Here is an 18,966-nt window from a genome sequence, read left to right as displayed (position 1 = left end):
GTAAGAGCATTTATTCATCTCAGATACTTACTGAGCATCTACTGCGTGCCATGTAGTGTCCCGCCACTGGGGAGATACCAAGTTAACAAAAGAGCTTGAGCCCGAGAGCTTCCATTCTAGTAGGAAGAGACCGACAATAAACAATAACAAGCATAATAACAACTTACATAATGTTGGAAAGCAATACACGCTGTGGGAAAGAAGGAAGTGGAGAAAAGTCAGGGGGCGCGGGGAGTGCAGGTGGAGGGGGAGGGCTGTAGTGGAGATGGGACCTCAGGGAAAGTGAACAGTCAGTACCCACAAAGGAGCAGCGGGTCAGAAGGGCTCAGAAGGGCTCAGATGCGAGGGGATGGGCCCAGGCCTGGTGAGGACTCATGGAAATTCTCTTCCTGTTATTTCTGTATTTTCAGTTAAACTATTTCCCATGACTCAAAATAGGGTTTGGTTCATTGGTCTTATGTTGTATAACAGGTTGAGGCTGCCTTTTACTGAAGCTCATTAAAATTGGCCCCCTTACCAGCTGCAGAGTCATTTGCTCTAAACTTTTAACACCTCGAACCCTACTGAAAGTCTCTCAGAACCAGAGTTCAGAATTCATAGAGCTCTTTGGTCCCAGAGATAACCCCAAGCTTGGCTGCAGCACTCCTGTGGGGATTCATTTACTCAGGTTGCTGTGGGCGGGCCGCCAACACGATTTCAGGAAGGGTGTGGGATCTTGCGATATGTAGCTTTGAGGCTCAGTCACCTGCCTGTCATGGATACCAACTGTGGGTTTGGTTTCTTAATAGTTGAAAGAGTGTGTAATAAAATTTCCAAAGCAGTTAACCGTGCTTCTCCATGAGGGGAACATATGGTAGCCCACAAGACCAGGATGCGGGCTGGAGCTTCGGTTTGCACGAAAAATGTGCGCCTGGGTATTTGGGCTTTGTTTGTTTTTGTTGTTGTTTGGGGCAAAAGGCAAAGGCACAGGATGGGTTTATGTTTCTCAGTTGCTGAGGGCAGAGGGAGGTACCACATACCGTTCAGAAAAGGCAACCGAAATTTTCATATCCATCTCTGGATTATACAGACCTCGGGAGCAGAATTCTTACGGAGTTTTAGGATGAAAGCCGGCCCCAATACTCCCTTCCAACCCACGTGGTGACATCGCCTTCCCGCGCTCCCATTCACACGGCATGCAAGATGATGGGAAAATACACTAGGCGGGTGACATTCACCTTTACCATGTCCTGCTCCATCTTTTTTTTTTTTCAGAGATGCCATAACAAAAATGAAAGATGTTTACCTGAAGAATCCTCAGATGGGAGACCCAGCCAGTTTGGATCACAAATTAACCGAAGTCAGCCAAAATATAGAGAAACTGCGGCTAGAATCCCAGAAATTTGAGGTATGAAAACGCTGTGGGTGGTGAAAAGCTCTGTTGGAAAAAAAAGAAAGCGAGGAAGGGCTGTGGATGCTGTAGAACACCAGCGATTTCATGCAAGAGATGCGGCTGGAGGGTGTCGGGGGGGCTTGGCAAGTTGTGATAAAAGGAAAAGTGGTCACCCACCAGCTGTTCTGCCCCTCGGCATGCCCTCTGCCCAGGATGTCCCCTAAAACCGACATGCACGGTTGTATTTGGACGCGTTGTTCTTTGGTTTAAGTGCTTCGCTTAGTCGGTCCTGTTCCAGCGCCTATTGATAATGGATACAGCTGCCAGTGTGCCATTGTGAATCCAGAAGTGAAAAAAAATCAAGTCAAATACGTTATGGTTCTTACAAAGGACCCATCATCAAAGGGTCATAGAGGTGACAACCTCTGAGAGACACAAATTAGAAATGAGTAGGAAAGATAAATAATAAATGTTTTAAGGAGGGAGAGAGAAGCACTCGAGAGCTATGGACAGAAGGCTTCTTTTACCCACAAATTTCGAGGCTACAGAACATGGAAAAATATATCAGTGACTGATCGCTCCAGTCGGAATCGGTTACTTCTAGCAACGAAGGGTCAGATACAGCTTTTTAAGATTCTTCCTAGAATCCGTCAATCAGTTACTACTGTTGGAGGGTTTAGAACCTAGAAATGTTCCTTCCTGGTCATTGTTATCCTTTGGCCTTTTTTACACTATTTCAAATGTTGCCCAAGATAATTTTATCTTTTATCTTATTTGATTTCCTGTATATACGTTTCTTTACTATTAAAAAGAGTGACATACTCCTCAAAACAAGAAAAGGTGAGTGTAGCTTTCACACTGAGTCACCGCTGACGTGCGGCAGGAGTCTCCTCTTCTCCGGTGGGACCTCACGGTCACAAACTTTTGGAACCAGAAGGAACTAGAAGCGACTTACCTGAAATCACACAGCTGTTTTAAAAAGCCCAAGAGTAGAGGGGCACCTGGGTGGCTCAGTCGGTTAAGCGTCCGACGCTTGATCTCAGCTCAGGGCTTGATCTCATGGTTGTGAGTTCAGGCTCTGCATCGGGCTCCACGCTGGGCATGGAGCCTACTTTAAAAAAAAAAAAAGTTAAAAAAAAAGCCCAAGAGTCTAACACAGTCCGGCGCTCTTTCTGCCCCATTGTGACAGTTGCCTAAACACGTTTGCTTCTACTTCTCCAACGTGAGATGCACTAGGAGCAGTTGCCTGTGGGTGCCTTATACAGCTGAATGCAGAGACCCTAGAGACCCCCCTGTGTGGTACTTCTCGAGTCTCAGCTTCAGTGACCATTGAGCCCCCCGAATTTGGGGCCTGTAAGACTCCCTGGCCGGGCCCTCAGCTGAGCTCAGAGCAGCATCTTTGGTGGCTTTTGCTCGCAGGCCTGGCTGGCGGAGGTGGAAGGCAGGCTGCCGGCGCGCAGCGAGCAGGCCCGCCGGCAGAGTGGAATGTTCGACGCCCAGAACCCGGCCACGGTCAACAACTGTGCCCAGGACCGCGAGAGGTACAGTATCTGTACCGCGCCTGGCGTCCGGCGGGGAGCAGGTTTGCTTTGTGTTCAGGGCCCGGTTCTGGAGGCTGCAGATGAGCGTGAGGCACTTGCTCTGTTCCCAAGAGCCCAAGATGCCTGACCTGCCCCTTCCCCACCGCGCGGGTCCCTAGTGCCGCGGGGGGCGGCGACGGAGCACGCGGGTGACCTGCGATGGCCTTGGTGACGGCAGTCCGGGGGTGGGGTGCAAGCGCGTCACTGGGCAGTCGCTATAGTTGCTGTGTGGTTTCCTTTCTTGAGCAGCCCGGATGGCAGTTACACGGAGGAGCAGAGTCAGGAGGGTGAGGTGAAGGTGCTGGCCACGGACTTCGACGATGAGTTTGATGAGGAGGAGCCCCTGCCCGCCATCGGGACCTGCAAAGCCCTCTACACATTCGAAGGTGACCTGCGTCCGCCTGGTTCCCCGCTTGCGCACGCTGTCCCTCCTCCTGCTGTGATCTTCTTCCAGATCTTTCTCTCTCGTCTTACCCCATCGTTCTGCTCACCGTCATCATCATCATCATTTGGTTCATGGCCACACGTTTTGCCTGTTGGTCCGTACAATGGAACAGTTTCCGTGCAGCTTACTTGTAGCGGATAGCGTGAAATAGTGATGATTTCATCCGTTCGCCCAGTATTTCCAGGAGCTCCTGTCTTGTAAAGCCCCCAAAGGGGTGGGATACGGGCGGGTCGGTGTGGCATCCGCCCCCGGAGAGAGCAGACAAACATTTGGGGGAGGTCAGCTGACAGCACTTACAGAGGTGGGGTCCGGAGCCATGGGGGTTCATGGGACTGCGAGCTCACTTCCTTAAGAGAATTAATTCAGGGAACTCTCCAGGCTGCTCTGCACCCGAGGCAGGGAGGTGAGAGAAGCAGGGGCCCGTGTGGCTGGAGCTTAGACGTCTTGGGTAGGAGTAGTGGAATCTGAGGCTAGGAATGGTGTCCTTGAGCGGGGAGGTGGGCAAGAATCGTTTGGATTGTTTTGGGCCACAGTTGAGGAGCTATTGAAAGCGTTTGAGCAGGGAGTTGATACCTTTAGAGCTGTACCTTAGGACATGTATTGTCCCGTGTGTGGGGCCCATCGGAGAACAGGGATGAAGGGTTCGAAAGACTAGCCTGGAGTTGCCAGAACGATGTCCCGTAGAAAGATATTAAGGATGCTGTGGAAGAAGCGTCCGAGCTCAGGGAGGTTTGGGAAGCCCTGGGACAGATGGATCTTCCAGAGCTCCTCACGACAGACCACGTGTTCAGTGCGACAAGAAAGCACCAGGTTCAATGTCGCCAACTTAACCCCATTCCCGTGCCCCGGCCTCCCACGTCCCCCCTGTGAGCAGCTCCCCAGACAGTCTGCCCTTGAGAATTCTGTGTGAGCAGTGGGGCGCTATACTTGGGCAGTTATCTTAGCAAGTGGTCTTGGGGACCCCCGTTATTAAAGAGTGGGCCCAGAGAGGTCACGGTCAGCAAACTGCTCAGGCCCCTGCTGACTGGAAGCAGGGAACAAAGACGGGAGGAAAGGGAGCGGATTCCTGAAGGTGCCCTCCTGGGGGCCCCCTGAAGTGGAAAGGTAGGAGAAAGATGTAGTTTGGGAAGAGACACAGCGAGGCCAGGTTTAAGAGCCAGGGCCGACGTTGGAAGTGGACACGTGTTTCGGGCCCAAGAAGGGGAAGCTTAGCTACCGGCAAGAACCGGGATGGGAGAGAGAGAAGTGGGGATAGTGTCTGAAAAGGTGTCATTTAAGGCCACCGGTGGTATGCTCCTCGCGAGAGACAGAGGAAGGGCAGAGCAAAGATGTCCCCTGGGGAAGCACCTGGCTTCCCGGGGTCGGGGGGAGGGGGCGGCTCTGGGGTAGCTGGAGAAGGGTCCCGGAGAGCTGCAGTGGGGGGCCTGGAAGCTTCTGCGTGGTAGGAGGAGCCCTTGCAGGGCAACGGGGGAGGGGTCCGTGCATCTGTCGCTCGCCCGCTGCACCTCTTTCATTGCCAAGCTCCCTGTTTGCGCTCCGCCTGGATGTGACGAGAAGCTGACTCATTCTGATCTTGCTTCTCCAGGTCAGAATGAAGGGACCATCTCCGTGGTTGAAGGAGAAACACTGTACGTGATCGAGGAAGACAAAGGCGACGGGTGGACCCGCATTCGGAGAAATGAAGACGAAGAGGGTTATGTCCCCACTTCGTACGTCGAAGTCTATTTGGACAAAAATGCCAAAGGTGCTAAGACTTATATTTAATACAACTTAAAAAAAAAAAAAAACTGTAAAAAAAAAAAATTGGAGTTGTCTCTCCCCACAACTATGACTGTTCCCGGCGGTTCTTCCAAAGCGTGGCTGGAGGATACCGGACCGGAGTGCCTGTTGTCACATGGCCACGTGGTGGGCTTGTAGGCATTCGACACCCGAATTTCCATGGCTAGTTTTGACTATAATCACGTTTCACTTGCTCATGAAATATGACGCGGAAAGCTGCCAACTGCCAATTTACAATTCTGTCATTTGAAATCGGATAAACAGTTCTTCTGGCAGTATCTGTAGGTATCCAAAAAAAAAAAAAGAAAGTTGCCTTCTAGCTTCTAATCGCTATTTCTGAATTTAAAGGTCCACACACATCAGAGGGGTGGGTAAGACTTCAGTTCTATCTCCAGTTCTATCTCGCAACTGCCGTAAATGGAACCCCCTTAGAAAGTGTTACATTTTGTAACTTAATAACTTGAACTACGCTAGTTTGTTTAATCTTACAATCATTTGCTTTGGAGGAAATCATAAATAAAACCTCCCCCTCCTTGAGGAAAGAGTAAGACGAGTCCTATATTGGTACTAAACGTGTGTATTTTTCCTTAAACGTGTTTAAGATCATTGGTAGATCGCCATGATTATCCTCTCCCCTCTGCACGATCCCAGACAACCGACTGAAATCTGGAAAAGCTTGGTTAACAATTAACCAGTTGACTTTTACAGGAGACCACTGAGCTCCCCGCTGCCACTGACAGAGTCGATCAGATGCCCTGGTGCTGTTTCGATCACTTACAAAAAACAGCGTTTCTGTTGGAGGTTTTGTGGCAAGTGGAGCTGTATTCAGCTCACACTTCCCCAGGTGGGGCTATAAATAGCAGCAGCTGCTTCTACACGCAGACCCCAGCTCCTCACTTCACAGAGGTGTTTGGGGTTTTTGGTTTGTTTGTTTGCTTGTTTGTTTTTAATCCTTGACATCTTTAAGACCCAAAATATGAATTTACTGAAAATCGTTTTATATAATGAACTATAGCCAGACTAAAATGAAGTATTTCACCATCTTGAAAGGGATCTGGGTCACGTGGGGATTTGCATTTTTAAATTGGCAACATAGGTAATGAAATCGATCACATGCATAGAGATGGGTACCCAGCCCAATGTGTGTGCCCATTTCAAGAATCTACCCTGAGGTCACGGAGAACCAGCTATGAATGGCTCACAATAAAGGTGTCAAGTTCCAATTTACTTTTTATTTGGCTTTGAGAATTATTTATTCATGTCCTTCCTACTTTTAAATAGGAAATTAGCTCCTTGCTTTTACATCGTGAGCTCCTTTTATAAGCTCAATTCAAAGCTGATTCTACCAAAAAAAAAAAAAAAAGCCGATTTAAAAATCAACAGCTGCTTATCATCGGGGTGTGGCACCTGGCCAGAGTTATAGGTGCTTGTTGTAGATTCTAGCAGAAAGTTTGCTACATTCCCCAAGGACCACCAAAATGGAATTTAGTAAATGTTAATGACAGCCTGATTTTTAAAACACATTTTATTGTTAAATAATGACAGATTGCCAGGAAGTTGTAAAGACAGTCCAGAGCCATCCCGTGTACCCTTCAGCCGGTGTCCCCCCAGTGGTGACTTCTGACATAATGGTAGAATAATGCCCAAAGCAGGAAACTGACATCAGTCCGCCTGCTTATTAAAATATCATTTTGTGATTCAGATTTCTCTTGCCTTGTTCTACCTTTGCTGATGTAATATCGATAAAGCCATTCACGCTGGACCCCAGACCTCTCAGGAAAATCATTTCTGTTCCCCTTTTTAAATATTTGCCGCAAGTAACTCAGCGGGCCCTGAAACCACGGGGATCCCTCTTCACGAGCTAGGGGACGTTACAGCACTAGGCACGGACCCAGGCGAACGGGGGACCTCAGATATTAAAACCAGAGCTTTCTGTCCGATGATGGGACTCATTTCCAGCCTGTGAACTGCTACAGGAAGCAAACCAAACACTGAAAAAGTCTTAAAATGGCCGAGACAACGTGAGCCTTTGGAAGCCTCCCTTGGAAAGTATGGCATTCCATGACGTTGTTGTGGGTTTATTTAGGTTTTTGTGTTTTTTGGTTTTTTCTTAACAGTTGTGCAAATTTGATTCAGAAAAATGGCTCAGTTGGTTTATGGGGGGCGGGGGGGCGTGTATGGGTTTGGGCGTGTAATTGAATGCTCATGATTTTAAGTTGTGTGCCTCAGGCCCTTAGCACAGGCAGCTGCGGAGGAGGGACAGAACAAGTGTGCCTTGGTGCCCGCCGGTCAATGCACCAAGTATCAGGAGAGGTCCTGAAACCATTCCCAAAGAATCAGAATTCCCATTTCTGCCCAGAGCATACTCTGTTTTTTTCTACCCTCCCCCGACCCCCGGTTATCTGCTAAAATGAAAGAAGTCAAGTCTCGGCTTGTGGGTAAAGTTTTCTCCTTTTATTTTAGAGACACATTTAGAGATTACTCGTGTATGCGTAGAAACCTGTCTTCCCCACCTGGTTTCTCAATCTGCTCGGCACCCCCAAGAACACTGCCCCCCCAAACCCCTCCCAGCCCGCGGGGAACTCAAAGCAGCTGTTCTGTGCCCGTGCACACGTGTGTGTGTGTGTGTGTGTTTGTGTTGTCGTCTACAATGTGACTATTTAATAATTGCCAAAATATTTAGACTAGAGGAACGTCCAATGGGTCTGTTGGATTGTGACTGTCTTTTATGGTTCAGTTTGGTTTTTTAAATTGCTTTCTGTTAAATATGTCCGTAATCCCCCCACCCCCCCACCCCCCCACCCCCCATCTATTTGTATATACTGCCATTTAAAAACTAAAAGGATGACTTGAATTCGTTGTTTTAACGTTTGACTCTTTTGTCTGTTTGTTTTATTGGTGCTTCTGCTGCCTAATGACCATTTTTGTTTTTGTACCCGCGGGGGAAGCCGGAAGGACTAGGTCCCCTGCCGGCCACTCCAGACTTGAGTTTATTGTAGACACTTGTGTTCTGAGTAAGTTTTGTTCCAGTATGGCCAACATGATTGTCTCTCTCTCTTCTCACCCTGAAAGAAAAGAATCTGTCTGGCTCCTCTTAGTTGTACCCTCGTATCTGCCTCTCTAATAAACGTATTTTTCTCAGTGTTGTGTATTTTAAATGATTTTTCACCTTTCCGAGAAAATGATTCTGTGTAATCCGGGTATTTAACTCTTTTGTCTTCAGTCATGGGGAACTTTTCCAGCCAAATGCTTTTTTAAAATTCTGCCCTCCCCCCCTCGCCTTTTAAGTGATGACACCTTCTCTGTCTCGCCCTGCGTGCACCTGAGGGCTTTATGAGTCTGTCTCTCCTTCCTCTCCTACCCCCTCCAGATGAAGAACTTTCACTGTTGATTGCTGAGTAGACGCTGAGTGACACGTTTTTCCTTTTCGCCAAGATTTTACTTTTTTTTTTGTAAAGCACCGAGAGTGTCGGTCAGAGAGAGAATCGGGCCTTGAAATTCCTTGCATCCTCCTGGGAAGCGGGTCATGTTTCTTTCTGCCGACTCGGCGGACCCAGAAAGAGGGGCCGGGGGTGGGTGGGCGTGGGTCTTCCGTGTGGGCCTCTCTTCCCTGCAGGGAAGGCTAGCCCCTGAGGCGACCTGAAACCGTGAAAGTTCCTTATCTCAGACGTGCCCCGTGGTAACACCCCACTGCTCTAAAGCTGTCCCCCTCCCGGGTGGCGCAGTCCACGAAGCAGACTGCCCACCCCGGACCGCCGGCCTCCCTCTAAACACTTTCTCTTTCTGTCTTTTTGTGTTGTAGATTCCTAGAGGCGGTTGCAGGAGCCGGAGCCTCGGTGAGCCTTCCCAGGAGAAACCCTTCGGTCTGCTTGTCTCCGCAGGCCCGGGCGCCCGCGCACAGACGGCTCCCGGGCTGGGCCGGCGCGCGGCCCTCCGACGACATCTCAGCCTCAAGCCACGTCCCCCCCCCCACCCGCCAGGCGGCTGCTTGCCGTTTTCTTTCTTTTCCTCCGACAGCATGCTTCTCGTGGCCCGGCTCCCCCCACGGCCCGTCCGGCCACCTCTCCGGGGGCAGTTCTGTCCCTGTCCCCGTCCCCCCACCCCCACCCCACACGGGGCCACGGAAGGCAGCTAGACACGTGCTCCCTCCTTCCCGGGCCCCTGCCTTGGCCCTCAGTCTGCCTGGCGCATCCTGGCCCGTCCATGGTTCACACTGTGCCTTTCGTGAAAACTTCGCCACCGGTGTCCCCGGGGGAGACTAACAGAATCTGGACAAGGAGGGTCAGGCGTGCACCAGGCGGACTGAGCGCCCGGATGTCATGGATGGGTTCCCGCGTCCCGAAGAGTCCGTTGACTCTTCGGTGGTCCTTTTCTGGTTAGGGGGCCTCACCTCATACTAAACATCGGCCCTTGCAACATTTCCTGGCCTGAGAGTGTCCGTGGGGGGCGCTGGGGGACACGGAGGCACGCACACGCATGCATGCATCCCCTCCATGGCGTGACACGCGCGAGCACACACACGTTTTGATTGGGAGCCTGTGCTCCGTGGCCTGGAAAGGTCTACACCGGAAGTAAATTCCATCTCCAGGGCCACACGCAGAAGCATCCACCTTTCACGAGGCGAGGGAGGGTCCCAGCCCACCTCCCTGCCATCGCCCTGGGAACGGGAGCTGCGGGACGTGGCACTTGAGCGAGCGTCTCACCTCGGCCCTAGCTCCTTGCAAAGTGACAATTCCCGTCTTCCCGTGAATTCCCGAGATTCGCATCTTAGGATTCTAGCGCTTTCCTCACCAAAGAGCCTGTGAGGCTGGCGGTCCTTCAGGTGGTCCTGCGGCCACGGCTTCCGCATGTTCTCACGTGCTCCGAGGGCCACGGAGACTGGATGGAGTTGGCTTTTTGAGCGAAGTTCCCTTCCTCTTGCGGATCCTTGAGGAAAACGTGAGGCCGTGTAGCCCGTGGCCAGTCATGCCTTAGAGCAGCCTAGCTTCCCTTCTCTGGTGCAGACACGGTCGGGAGGAGTCACTGGCTGCGAGTTTCTGTGAACGAGACACCATCCAAAGCCCAAGAAGGAAATCGCCCTCCGTCTTCTCTCGTTTGGCTGTTGGTAACTAGGTGGTCACCTCGAACATCCTCAATTCTTCTCGACCTTTATGAATCTAAGACAAGGATGTCTTACGGGAGCCGAAGGGACAGAAAGGACAGGTGCTAAGGGCTGGGCCTGTGTTCAGTGGCCAAAACAGGGTTCCTCTCAGTAAACCAGGGTTGAGCTCGACCACACACCCCCTTCCGAGAGAAACCTCCAGCAAGCAAATGCCTGGGGAAAGCAGGTGAAGAGAAGTGGCTTTGGGTTTAAAGGCGAGCAAGCAAGCGAGCAGGAGCCGCCCCCTCTTCTGTCTCTCTGTCTCTGTCTCTGTCTCTCTCTTGCCCTGAAGGGGGCCAGGCCCTTCGGGTAAAGACTACCTGCCTATCTGCCTGGATGGCTGAGGCCATGGGGGTCTCGGGGCTGCTCTGTTGGCAGCAGGCCTCCGTTCCCCACGGCGGCGGGGAGCTCCTCCACCTTGTGAGAGGGCTGCTTGCCAGATGCCCCGGGGCAAGGGGGACAGGGCCTCCCCCGAGTCCCTGCAGACATGCAGGTGTGTGGTTAGGCCAGGCCGTCCCAGCAGCTCCACGGAGGCTCCTCCACCAGCCCCGGGGGTGTGGGGGGTGGGTGGGGTCAGGAATCTCTAGGAACTTCTGAATCTCACCAAGCCAAGCTGACCGCTCTCCACTCCACAAGGATGCTAAATGGTTTTTTTTAAATCGATTTTAGAGCCTCAGTAATGCATGTGCATTGCATCTTTCATATTCTGGGGTCAGGACAGATTCAGTTCTCACAACATAGGGAAAATGGTATAAACTGCAGTGATTTGTTCTTTTAGTGTCTGTTAAGCCCAATAGAGAATATGCTCGTATCTTGTAACCCCTGCGCCTTTTTTTTTATTCCCTTCTGTACCACGTGCGTCCAGAAAGGAACGGATCCTTAGTGCTTCTCCGTGTTAGCCTTGGTGTTTGCCACCCCCCCCACCCCGCCTCTGGCGGGTCTGTGCCGCTGTGGGGCGGGGGGAGCGCTGCAAACCTGAGCTCATTCAAGGAGATAAGTCATTAGAGGATAGTTGAAGTGTATCCTTTACTCTGGGGATCCTCCTGGGAAATCATCTCTATAGGAGTATGGACCAGTTCCCGTAGAGTAGGGGAACTTCTCCATCTGCTTCTCGGGCCCCCCTCCGCCCCCCCACGCCTGTCGTTTCTCCACTGATGCTAGAATAGTGTTGTTGTAAGAATGACTAAGTTTTAAAGCACCTGCCCTGAACATGACCTAAAAACAACGTTTTTCTGCTGGAAAGAGAGGAACTTGTCATTCAGCCAGTTTTTCCTTTGCAAGATAAAAAAGGCATGGAAAGCTGTGGTGGGGTTTTCCTTCGGGGGTTTAGCGCGCTCACCTCGGAAGCTTCCAGGCTGTGAGGCTCAGGCCAGATAAGCTGTAGCAGCTTATCTCGCAGCACAGAGGCCCCCCTCAGGCCTTCTGGTGACATCTGTAATTACAGGAGAGAGTTTATGGAACGCGAAAAAGTGACATGGATGCTAAGTATTTTTCCAGAAATCTTAGTTTCATACTTCCTCACACCTCTGCCTCCCCACACTGGTGCCGTGAAAACCCTTCTTTAAAGAGTGGTCCAAAATTCTATTTTAGCCTGATGTTGAGCACCTTTAAACGTTTTGGTTTATTTTTGTGTGGGGCACTAATTCTAAACTTTGGAGGCATTTCAGTGTCGTAACGGCCCCCTGCCATTGTGAAGGTTCTGGAATTGCCCATTTGTCTCTGGAGATGGAATTAAACCAAATACAGTGCTTCCATTGGAAGGCTTATATTGACCTTGTAACTATATGTTAATCTTCTAAATGTTAAATAAAAGTATAACCTCTGTTATGTGGTCACGGGACTGTTTTGTGGCACGAAGGACGAGGAGACCTCGGGCCCGGAAGCAGGCCGGGGCCGCTGGGTCTGGGGAGGGGGGGAGGGGGGAGGGCGGCTGGGGCTGGGCCCGTGTGCACCTCACTGATTTACTGCGTGAACCCAGGACAAGTCACATAGCCATCTGCTCAGGCGCACTTGCGACCCACTAGTTCTACCCACCACCCCACCTGCTGGAGGAAAAGCTGTGGGGGACACTGATGTGGGATTCAGGTCGGTTCAGTACAGGGATTTGGGGGGGCTCCTTAGGAGCAGGAAATTTGTTTTCCATGCACATTCAGCAGGCAGCTACTCTAGGTCTTCAGGGCCCCTACTGTGGGGGGTGGGGGTGCCGGGACCACGGGGCATGTTGGCATTCTGTGGGCAGTCTGCTCTGGCAAGTGCTCGAGCCCACCCTCTTGGTAGCCTGGCTGCAGTAACCCCGGGCTTGTGCGACACTGAAGCGGGGAGGACCCCAGCCTGCCCCCTCCCCCAGGATGTGCGCAGCGGGAAGCCCTGTTTCCCTGCCAGCATGGAGAATCCCACCCCAGGCCTTAGGGGGAAGGTACAATGATTTGTGCCCACCTTTTTAGGTCCTAAGGCCCCTCAGAGCTGTTTTAGTACAGTCGGGAGGGAGTGAGGTCGCAGCAGAATTGCTGGGGGGGAGGGGGGGCGGTAGGTGAGGCCACCAGTAAGAGGCCAGGCTTCACCTCGGCCTTCACCTCCTCCCCCAAACGGATGTGAGTGACCTTCAAAAAAGCAAGAGCTCCTGACTCCCAAGGCAGCAGACCTGTCGGTCAGGCTCCCCCAGTGGGCCTGGGAGACTCAGCAGCCCGCCCGGGGCAGGGCCGGCCCCCCCCCCCCCCCCCGCGGCCTCTCCTGGCCTCAGGGGCACCAGCCGCACCCAGGCCCCGCAACACGGCCGCACAGGCGGTGGCGACCCCTAGCGGGAGAGGGGCCAGCACAGAAGGGAAGGACACCCCGTGTCGGGGACCGGGTGACCAAGAACACAATGGAAGCGGGCTGAGCCGGAGGGTGGGGGTGGGGGGGTCAAGTGTCCCTCTTTTTTTTCAATTAAAGCAAAAGAGATCTCTGGAGTTGTTGGCCGCACGGGACAGCCCGGGGAGCCAACTCTGAATGGCTGCAGCCAAGTGAGGCGCTGCAGGCCTGTGGGAGGGAAGGTGCTGGAGGCGGCCGGCCAGAGAAACGGCTGGCCTAGCGCAGCGGGGCTAATGTCCCTGAGTCCTGGGCAGTGAGGAAGCCCCGTCCCTGGCTGGAGGAGGACTCGCCTTCCCTCCCTGGCCTCTGCTGTTCTTTTTTGAGAAGAGGAGGCAGCAAGCCTGTGGCCAGCACCCTCTCGGACCTGGGATTAAAGTGCAAACCGGCACTCAGCAGCCACTTTGTGAGCATCAGGAGCTGCTTCCCCCGAAGTGCATCCATGAGGCCCTGGTTTAAACACTACCTGTCCAGGGGCGCCTGGGTGGCTCAGTCGTTAAGTGTCTGCCTTTGGCTCAGGTCATGATCCCAGGATCCTGGGATCGAGCCCCGCATCGGGCTCCCTGCTCAGCAGGAAGCCTGCTTCTCCCTCTCCCACGCCCCCCTGCTTGTGTTCCCTCTCTCGCTGTCCATCTCTCTGTCAAATAAATAAATAAAATCTTTAAACACTACCTGTCCAGATGGTATAGCAAGCGACCTGTACTTAAAGACCTCCCATCCACTGGGGGCATTGCTGGGCCACAAAAGGTGGAGCAGAATCGGAGAAAGGCCCCCCTGTGCCTTTGTCCTCAGAGCTGAGGGGCTAAAAGCTGTGGGAGGAAACAATGGGGATCTCCTCATTCTCGGCTGTTGGGCCCGGGAAGGAGGTGGGGGGTGAGGTGGGGCGGGAAGGATCCCAGGCAGCCTTCTGCCCCCTCAGTGTGCACATCCTCCCACCGGTGGCACCAGGCTGTGCCCTGTCCCCCCTCCCAGCTCCCCAGACACCACCTGGGCCAGGCTGCTCACTGCTCTCAGATCCAAGGAAGGGCTGGAGACGGCATCCTAACGCGTCCCTGGGACAGCTTTCCAGAACACACATTGTCTTACAGTGTGGACTGCCCTTTTCATAGCTTCTCCTCAGGGCGTTTATCTCCTCTCTGCTGCAGGCAGAGGAGCCAGAGGGAGGTGTGATTCCAAAACCCCACTCGCTTCCCCCGAGGCTCTGTGGGGCTCAAAACGAGGTGGTGTAAGACTCGCAGGATCATTTATGTTTGCACTGAATTCCAACTAGAACCAAGGTAGGAAGCTACACTTTTGGGGGGCCTGCACCTTGCAAATGCATTTTCTGATGCGGGTTTGTGAGCAGAAGCACGGGCAGCCGCTGGCCCCCACGCTCCCCCGTCTGTGGGTAGAGGCTCTTGTCTCCTCTAAGAGGGGCTGCTGGAGGGAGGCCCAGGCCCAGCCCAAGGCAGGAGCCCGACGGCAGTGGGGGAGGGGATGCCTGGGGAGGAAAGACAGGAGGTGGCTTCCCCACTGCCCCGGGCTTCCTGGCCCCATGCTTCCCGGCCCCACCCAGTCTGTGAACATCCACAGTCTCCTGTTTTGTCTCCCGATTCCAGCATCTGAGTTTGGTGGAGCCACTTAAAAGCCTGGTATATCAAGGGAAAATATAAAAGAAAGATTTTAAGGCCAATTTGGCACCTCCCTCTTTCTCCCCCACCTTCCCATCGTACAATGAGTGTCCCCAAACCTCCGAAATCAGGCAATCCTTCTTCATTCTCATCTTCCACGGTAAACAAGGCCAATCACGAAATCCGTACCACGAATTCCGTGTGTACAACGTTCAAATGTGAGCAAAGCTAAAGATAGTGCTTAGACTCCGATACACACCGACGTGGGAAAGCTATAAAGAAAAGTGAAGGATGAAGGACAGGCAGGAGCTACTTCTGGGGCGGGGCGAGGCGGCGGCTGTGCTCAGGAGGGACCCACAGGGGCTCACGGGGCCCGGTGATGGCAACACCCGGGGGTAACCATTCCTGATGCTGAACATGGGTCTGCACACTCACATCTGATGGGATTTGACAAGCACATGTGCTTCAGATAACACATGAAAACCTCCCATTCTTCTCTCCCCACCAAACCCCAACAAGTATGAACAAAAGCCAACCAAGACCACAGGGAGAATAAAACACTAGCATCATCAAGTGCCGGGGAACTCCCCGGGTACGACCCCAGCAACTGCGATGCTGTGATTGGAGGAGCCAATGTCTGCCGTCAGCCGAGGAGGGAAGGGTCGCTCCAGCTGTGGAGCCCTTGCCCACCCCAGGGAGGGTAACCCCAGCTCGCAGGGGTCACCCCAAGTGGCCGAGTGGCCGGGGGCGCGGCGCCAGTAGGGGCCCGGCCGGTGGGATGTGCTGGCCTTACCCCTCCCCACCACACACATCTGGCCCCACTTCTCTGGGTCCGGGCTGGTTCCAGGAAGATGTGTCCGCGGCCCCCTCTTCCTCGTCCGCTCCTGCAGCCTCCAGACGCTGTCTGGCTTCAGAGCCCTGCCAAGCCCCCTCCCTTGTGTGGTGGTGTGGACCGCCGACCCCCCCACCCCGGGCTCAGGCCCCCCGCTAACACAGTGAGCTGCCCGGACACAGACGACAGCGGGGGGCTGTGGGGAACGCATATGTATTTATTAGGACATTCTGAACACCGACGAGGCCTCGCCGACGGGGCGGCGAGTTTACAACCTGGCGCAGAACCTGTCACCAGTGGGGTGACGACGTGTGGCCGCCCAGCCCCACCACGGGGTCGCCTGCTGGCTGCAGCAGGAACTTTCAAAAGACTGTAGCACATGTCAAGGGACTCCAGAGCGGCTTGTTCTTCGATCACATGCTGCCTCGGTGGGGAAGGAACCGGGTAGAAGGACTGCAGAGTGAGCTACGTGCCGCGCCAGCTTCTGGGGCTCTGCTGGAATTCCAGCCACATCTGCTTCGAGAGACTGAAGGCCACGGCATGTGGGGGCCTGGGTCCTGAGGCCCCTTCCCCGCCCCCGTTCCCTCTGGCCCTGACAAGGTGGGCATCTGGCCCCAGCAGCTTCGTCCAGGGGCATGGGCGCCCCCGGAGGCAAGGCCCAGCCCCGGGGGCTCATCCCAGCGCCCCAGCGTGGCCTGGCTCAGCATCCAGAACGGGCTTCCACGGCCGACTGAGAGCTGCCCCAGAGCCACAGCTCCCTGGGCTCCCCATACAGTGTGGCGAGAAACAGGGAGCCCCCCAGGGAGGCCGCATTCGCAGCAAAGCACAGTGACACGGGGCACTTGTCACCTGGTTCCCCGGTGGGGACGAGCGACAGCCAGACCGTGGGGCCAGCTCGGCAGCATGGGGAGCCAGGGACCAGCTGCCTCCAGAAACAACCCCCACCCCGGGTCCCCACCGCACAGGAGTCCAGAGTCGTCAGCCTGCAGGAGAAACGCTGAGAGCAGCCCAGGGTTCCGGGGCCTTTCTGTGACACTGGGGACCGGGGCCGAAGCGGGGCCTAGGGAGGAGCTGGGTCCGGCACCCCCACTGCTCCAGCTCGGGCCTCTGCACCCCAGCTCCCCGCTGTGCATCCCGGGTGCTGGCCAGCGCCTGGAGCTCCTCCCACCCCTCAGTCCCTAGGCCACAGCCCCTGACTTGGAGCTCCAGGGACCCAAGCTGGGCCCGAGCGAGCGAGGGGGCGGGTGGGGGACACAACGACCGTGACAAGTGGGCACAAAGACCCAAGTTAAGGAACGTCGCAGAGCCCTGGTCATTTGAAGAGCCCGAAGTGGATGTATTTCCTGGTTGCGACATTACTCCCTGGAACCCAAACGACTTTTCTGTCTCTTTACACATCTGGGTTTCCCAAACGGCCAGCCTCTCTTCCGGGCACAAGCACGCCCTCCGCAGGGAGGAGGGCCAAGGCGGGGGCCTGTGGGGACACTTGGGTCACTCAGCCTGGCGGGGCCCACGAGAGGGTTTTTCCAAACAGCCTCACGGAAGGTGCATTCAGGGATGCACTCTTCCAACGCACAGGGGACGGGAGAGGGTCTCTGCAAAGGGAGGGGACTTACAGACTGGCCCACCAAGTCACACGGCCCGGGTCTCAGCTTCGATCTTCTGCTCCCCGTGTAGGCTCTCTGGGTCCTGGAGCTGGGCCACGCTCTGTCGGATGGCGATCTCGGGGCCGCCGCCATACAGGTTGTTCAGGTAGACCCAGGTCTCCTCTGAAATCTGCCCGTAGTCAGCTCCTGCGGGGCCCCAGAGGCCACGTGGTCGGGGCTGGGCTTGCGCGTGCCCCCTCACCCCGTCCGGGAAGCCATGGTCTTGACTGGGGGGGCTCCGGGAGGTCTGCGCCCCACGAGGGAGCTTCCGTGCAAAGCTGCTCAAGAGCAATCTCGGGCCGCTCCACGGGGACGTCCGTCCGCTAAGGACCCCAGAAGGCACATCTCCGCTGCCACCCATTTCCCGGGTGGGGGGGTGCCCGCGAAGGGCAGGCAGAGGCCAGCACAGGGCCTGGGTAGCAGCGGCGGGGGCTCCCGGAAGGACTGATTGGCAGCCAGGAGGGACCGTGGGGAGGCTGGCTGGCCGGGGAGGCAGGCCTGGAGCCGGCGAGACTCACCCTGCTTCAGTTGGATGTGGCCGCTTCCTTTGACCTGTGCAATCCTGCTGTTGTCAATGGGCCCAGGGGGCTCTGGAACAGACGCAGCTCAGGCTCAGCGCCTCTGGGCCTCTGCAGCAGCGGGAAGCCCCCCGGTCCCCAACACGGCCCTCCAGCTCTCAACAGGTGAGAGCCGTTCTCAAGGCATGACTCCAACACCGCGACCCCAGAGAGGCCGTCCGGGGCCCACGGGGTCCGTGTGACATCCTCACAGGGGCAGGTGTGGGGCACCGGATGCTCATCCACAGAAGGGATTTCTGGGACTCGGGCACTGGCTTCAGAGCACCCTTCCCCAAACCTCACGTAATCCTCAGCCACCGTGGGACTTGAGAGCTGTTCCCAGAGGCAGGGCGAGGACCTGCCCAGGGAAGAGCTGGCTGAAGGCGAAGCCGGGGCCCGAGCGCGGGCTGCCAGCGACTCTCCAGCGCAGCCGAGCCTGCCTGCCTCCCCCAACCCTAGGGAGCCCCCGGGGTGCGCCTGGCACCTCGCCGCCCAGCAGGGCCTGGACGGCAGCAAGGCCCCTCCCCCCGCCCCGAGGCCTGGCTGGTGCTTAGGCCCTGAAAGGCCAATGTCCCGGGCACAGAACCTGCTGACCCTGCCAGGCCCCCCAGCCCCAGGCTGGGAGCCATGTGTGGAGCTCGGGCTCTGCTGTTTCTTGCCGGGGACTGCGGATGACTCTGGGAGGCAGCCTTGTCTGGGCACAAGCAGGGACAGGACGTGAGGAAGGGGTGAGCAAGACGGCTCCTGTCCTGCTACAGCAAGAAGGCCTGGCCCGGGGCGCTGGGGGGCCTGGCCCGGGGTAGGGGGGACGGGACAGTGATCCCAGCCCTGGGGCGGGGGAACAGCTGTGCCGGGGGCGGGCGGGGGGCCGTGCTCCACTCACCGTTGTCCTTGCCCTTGACAAAGGCCTCCCACTCCCGAAACCACTGCATGCTGATGCAGTAGATGACACCGGGGGACTCCTCCGCCTGGAAGGCTTTGTTCAGCTGGGCCGCCGGGGAGAGTCAGCAGAGGGGAGGGTCGGCACCACTGCCCAGCACCCCGCTGACCCTCCCCCTCATCCCCAACTCTTAGAACACACCAGATACTCCAGGTAGAAAACTTGGGGCTCCCAGACAAGTCCCACCACTCCAACGTCTGCAGGGAACACTTGGGGGG

The 18,966-nt window shown here is 55.3% G+C and overlaps 2 protein-coding genes across 19 annotated transcripts in view; one reads left to right on the top strand and one right to left on the bottom strand.

Annotated features, from left to right (window-relative positions):
* The window catches only part of FNBP1 (formin binding protein 1), a 140,865-nt gene extending 128,725 nt beyond the window's left edge, over positions 1-12,140 (top strand). For 4 of the 10 annotated variants that reach the window (XM_054509461.2, XM_045883334.3, XM_045883340.3 and 1 more), the window contains 4 exons: positions 1,255-1,387; positions 2,792-2,913; positions 3,199-3,338; positions 4,983-8,317. In XM_054509461.2, coding sequence (XP_054365436.1) covers positions 1,255-1,387; positions 2,792-2,913; positions 3,199-3,338; positions 4,983-5,161 — 574 coding nt within the window. In that variant the 3' untranslated portion in view covers positions 5,162-8,317. Of the gene's footprint in view, positions 1-1,254; positions 1,388-2,791; positions 2,914-3,198; positions 3,339-4,982; positions 8,318-8,978 lie in introns of those variants that run through there. The other 6 variants (XM_054509462.2, XM_045883335.3, XM_045883341.3 and 3 more) reach the window with 3 other exon arrangements.
* A 3,668-nt stretch (positions 12,141-15,808) lies between these two features.
* Positions 15,809-18,966, bottom strand: part of USP20 (ubiquitin specific peptidase 20) — a 40,699-nt gene continuing 37,541 nt past the window's right edge. For 8 of the 9 annotated variants that reach the window (XM_045883332.3, XM_045883328.3, XM_064579166.1 and 5 more), the window contains 4 exons: positions 18,692-18,794; positions 17,770-17,841; positions 17,222-17,398; positions 15,809-17,079 (listed from right to left, as the gene is read on the bottom strand). In XM_045883332.3, coding sequence (XP_045739288.1) covers positions 17,238-17,398; positions 17,770-17,841; positions 18,692-18,794 — 336 coding nt within the window. In that variant the 3' untranslated portion in view covers positions 15,809-17,079; positions 17,222-17,237. The remainder of the gene's footprint in view (positions 17,080-17,221; positions 17,399-17,769; positions 17,842-18,691; positions 18,795-18,966) is intronic. The other variant, XM_064579165.1, reaches the window with a different exon arrangement.

This window comes from Mirounga angustirostris, unplaced genomic scaffold (genome assembly GCF_029215605.1).
Source record: "Mirounga angustirostris isolate CCGP_5_RB_7025 unplaced genomic scaffold, mMirAng1.0.hap1 SCAF_15, whole genome shotgun sequence".
Taxonomy (NCBI): Eukaryota; Metazoa; Chordata; class Mammalia; order Carnivora; family Phocidae; genus Mirounga; species Mirounga angustirostris.
This window is presented reverse-complemented; position numbering and strand designations above follow the sequence as displayed.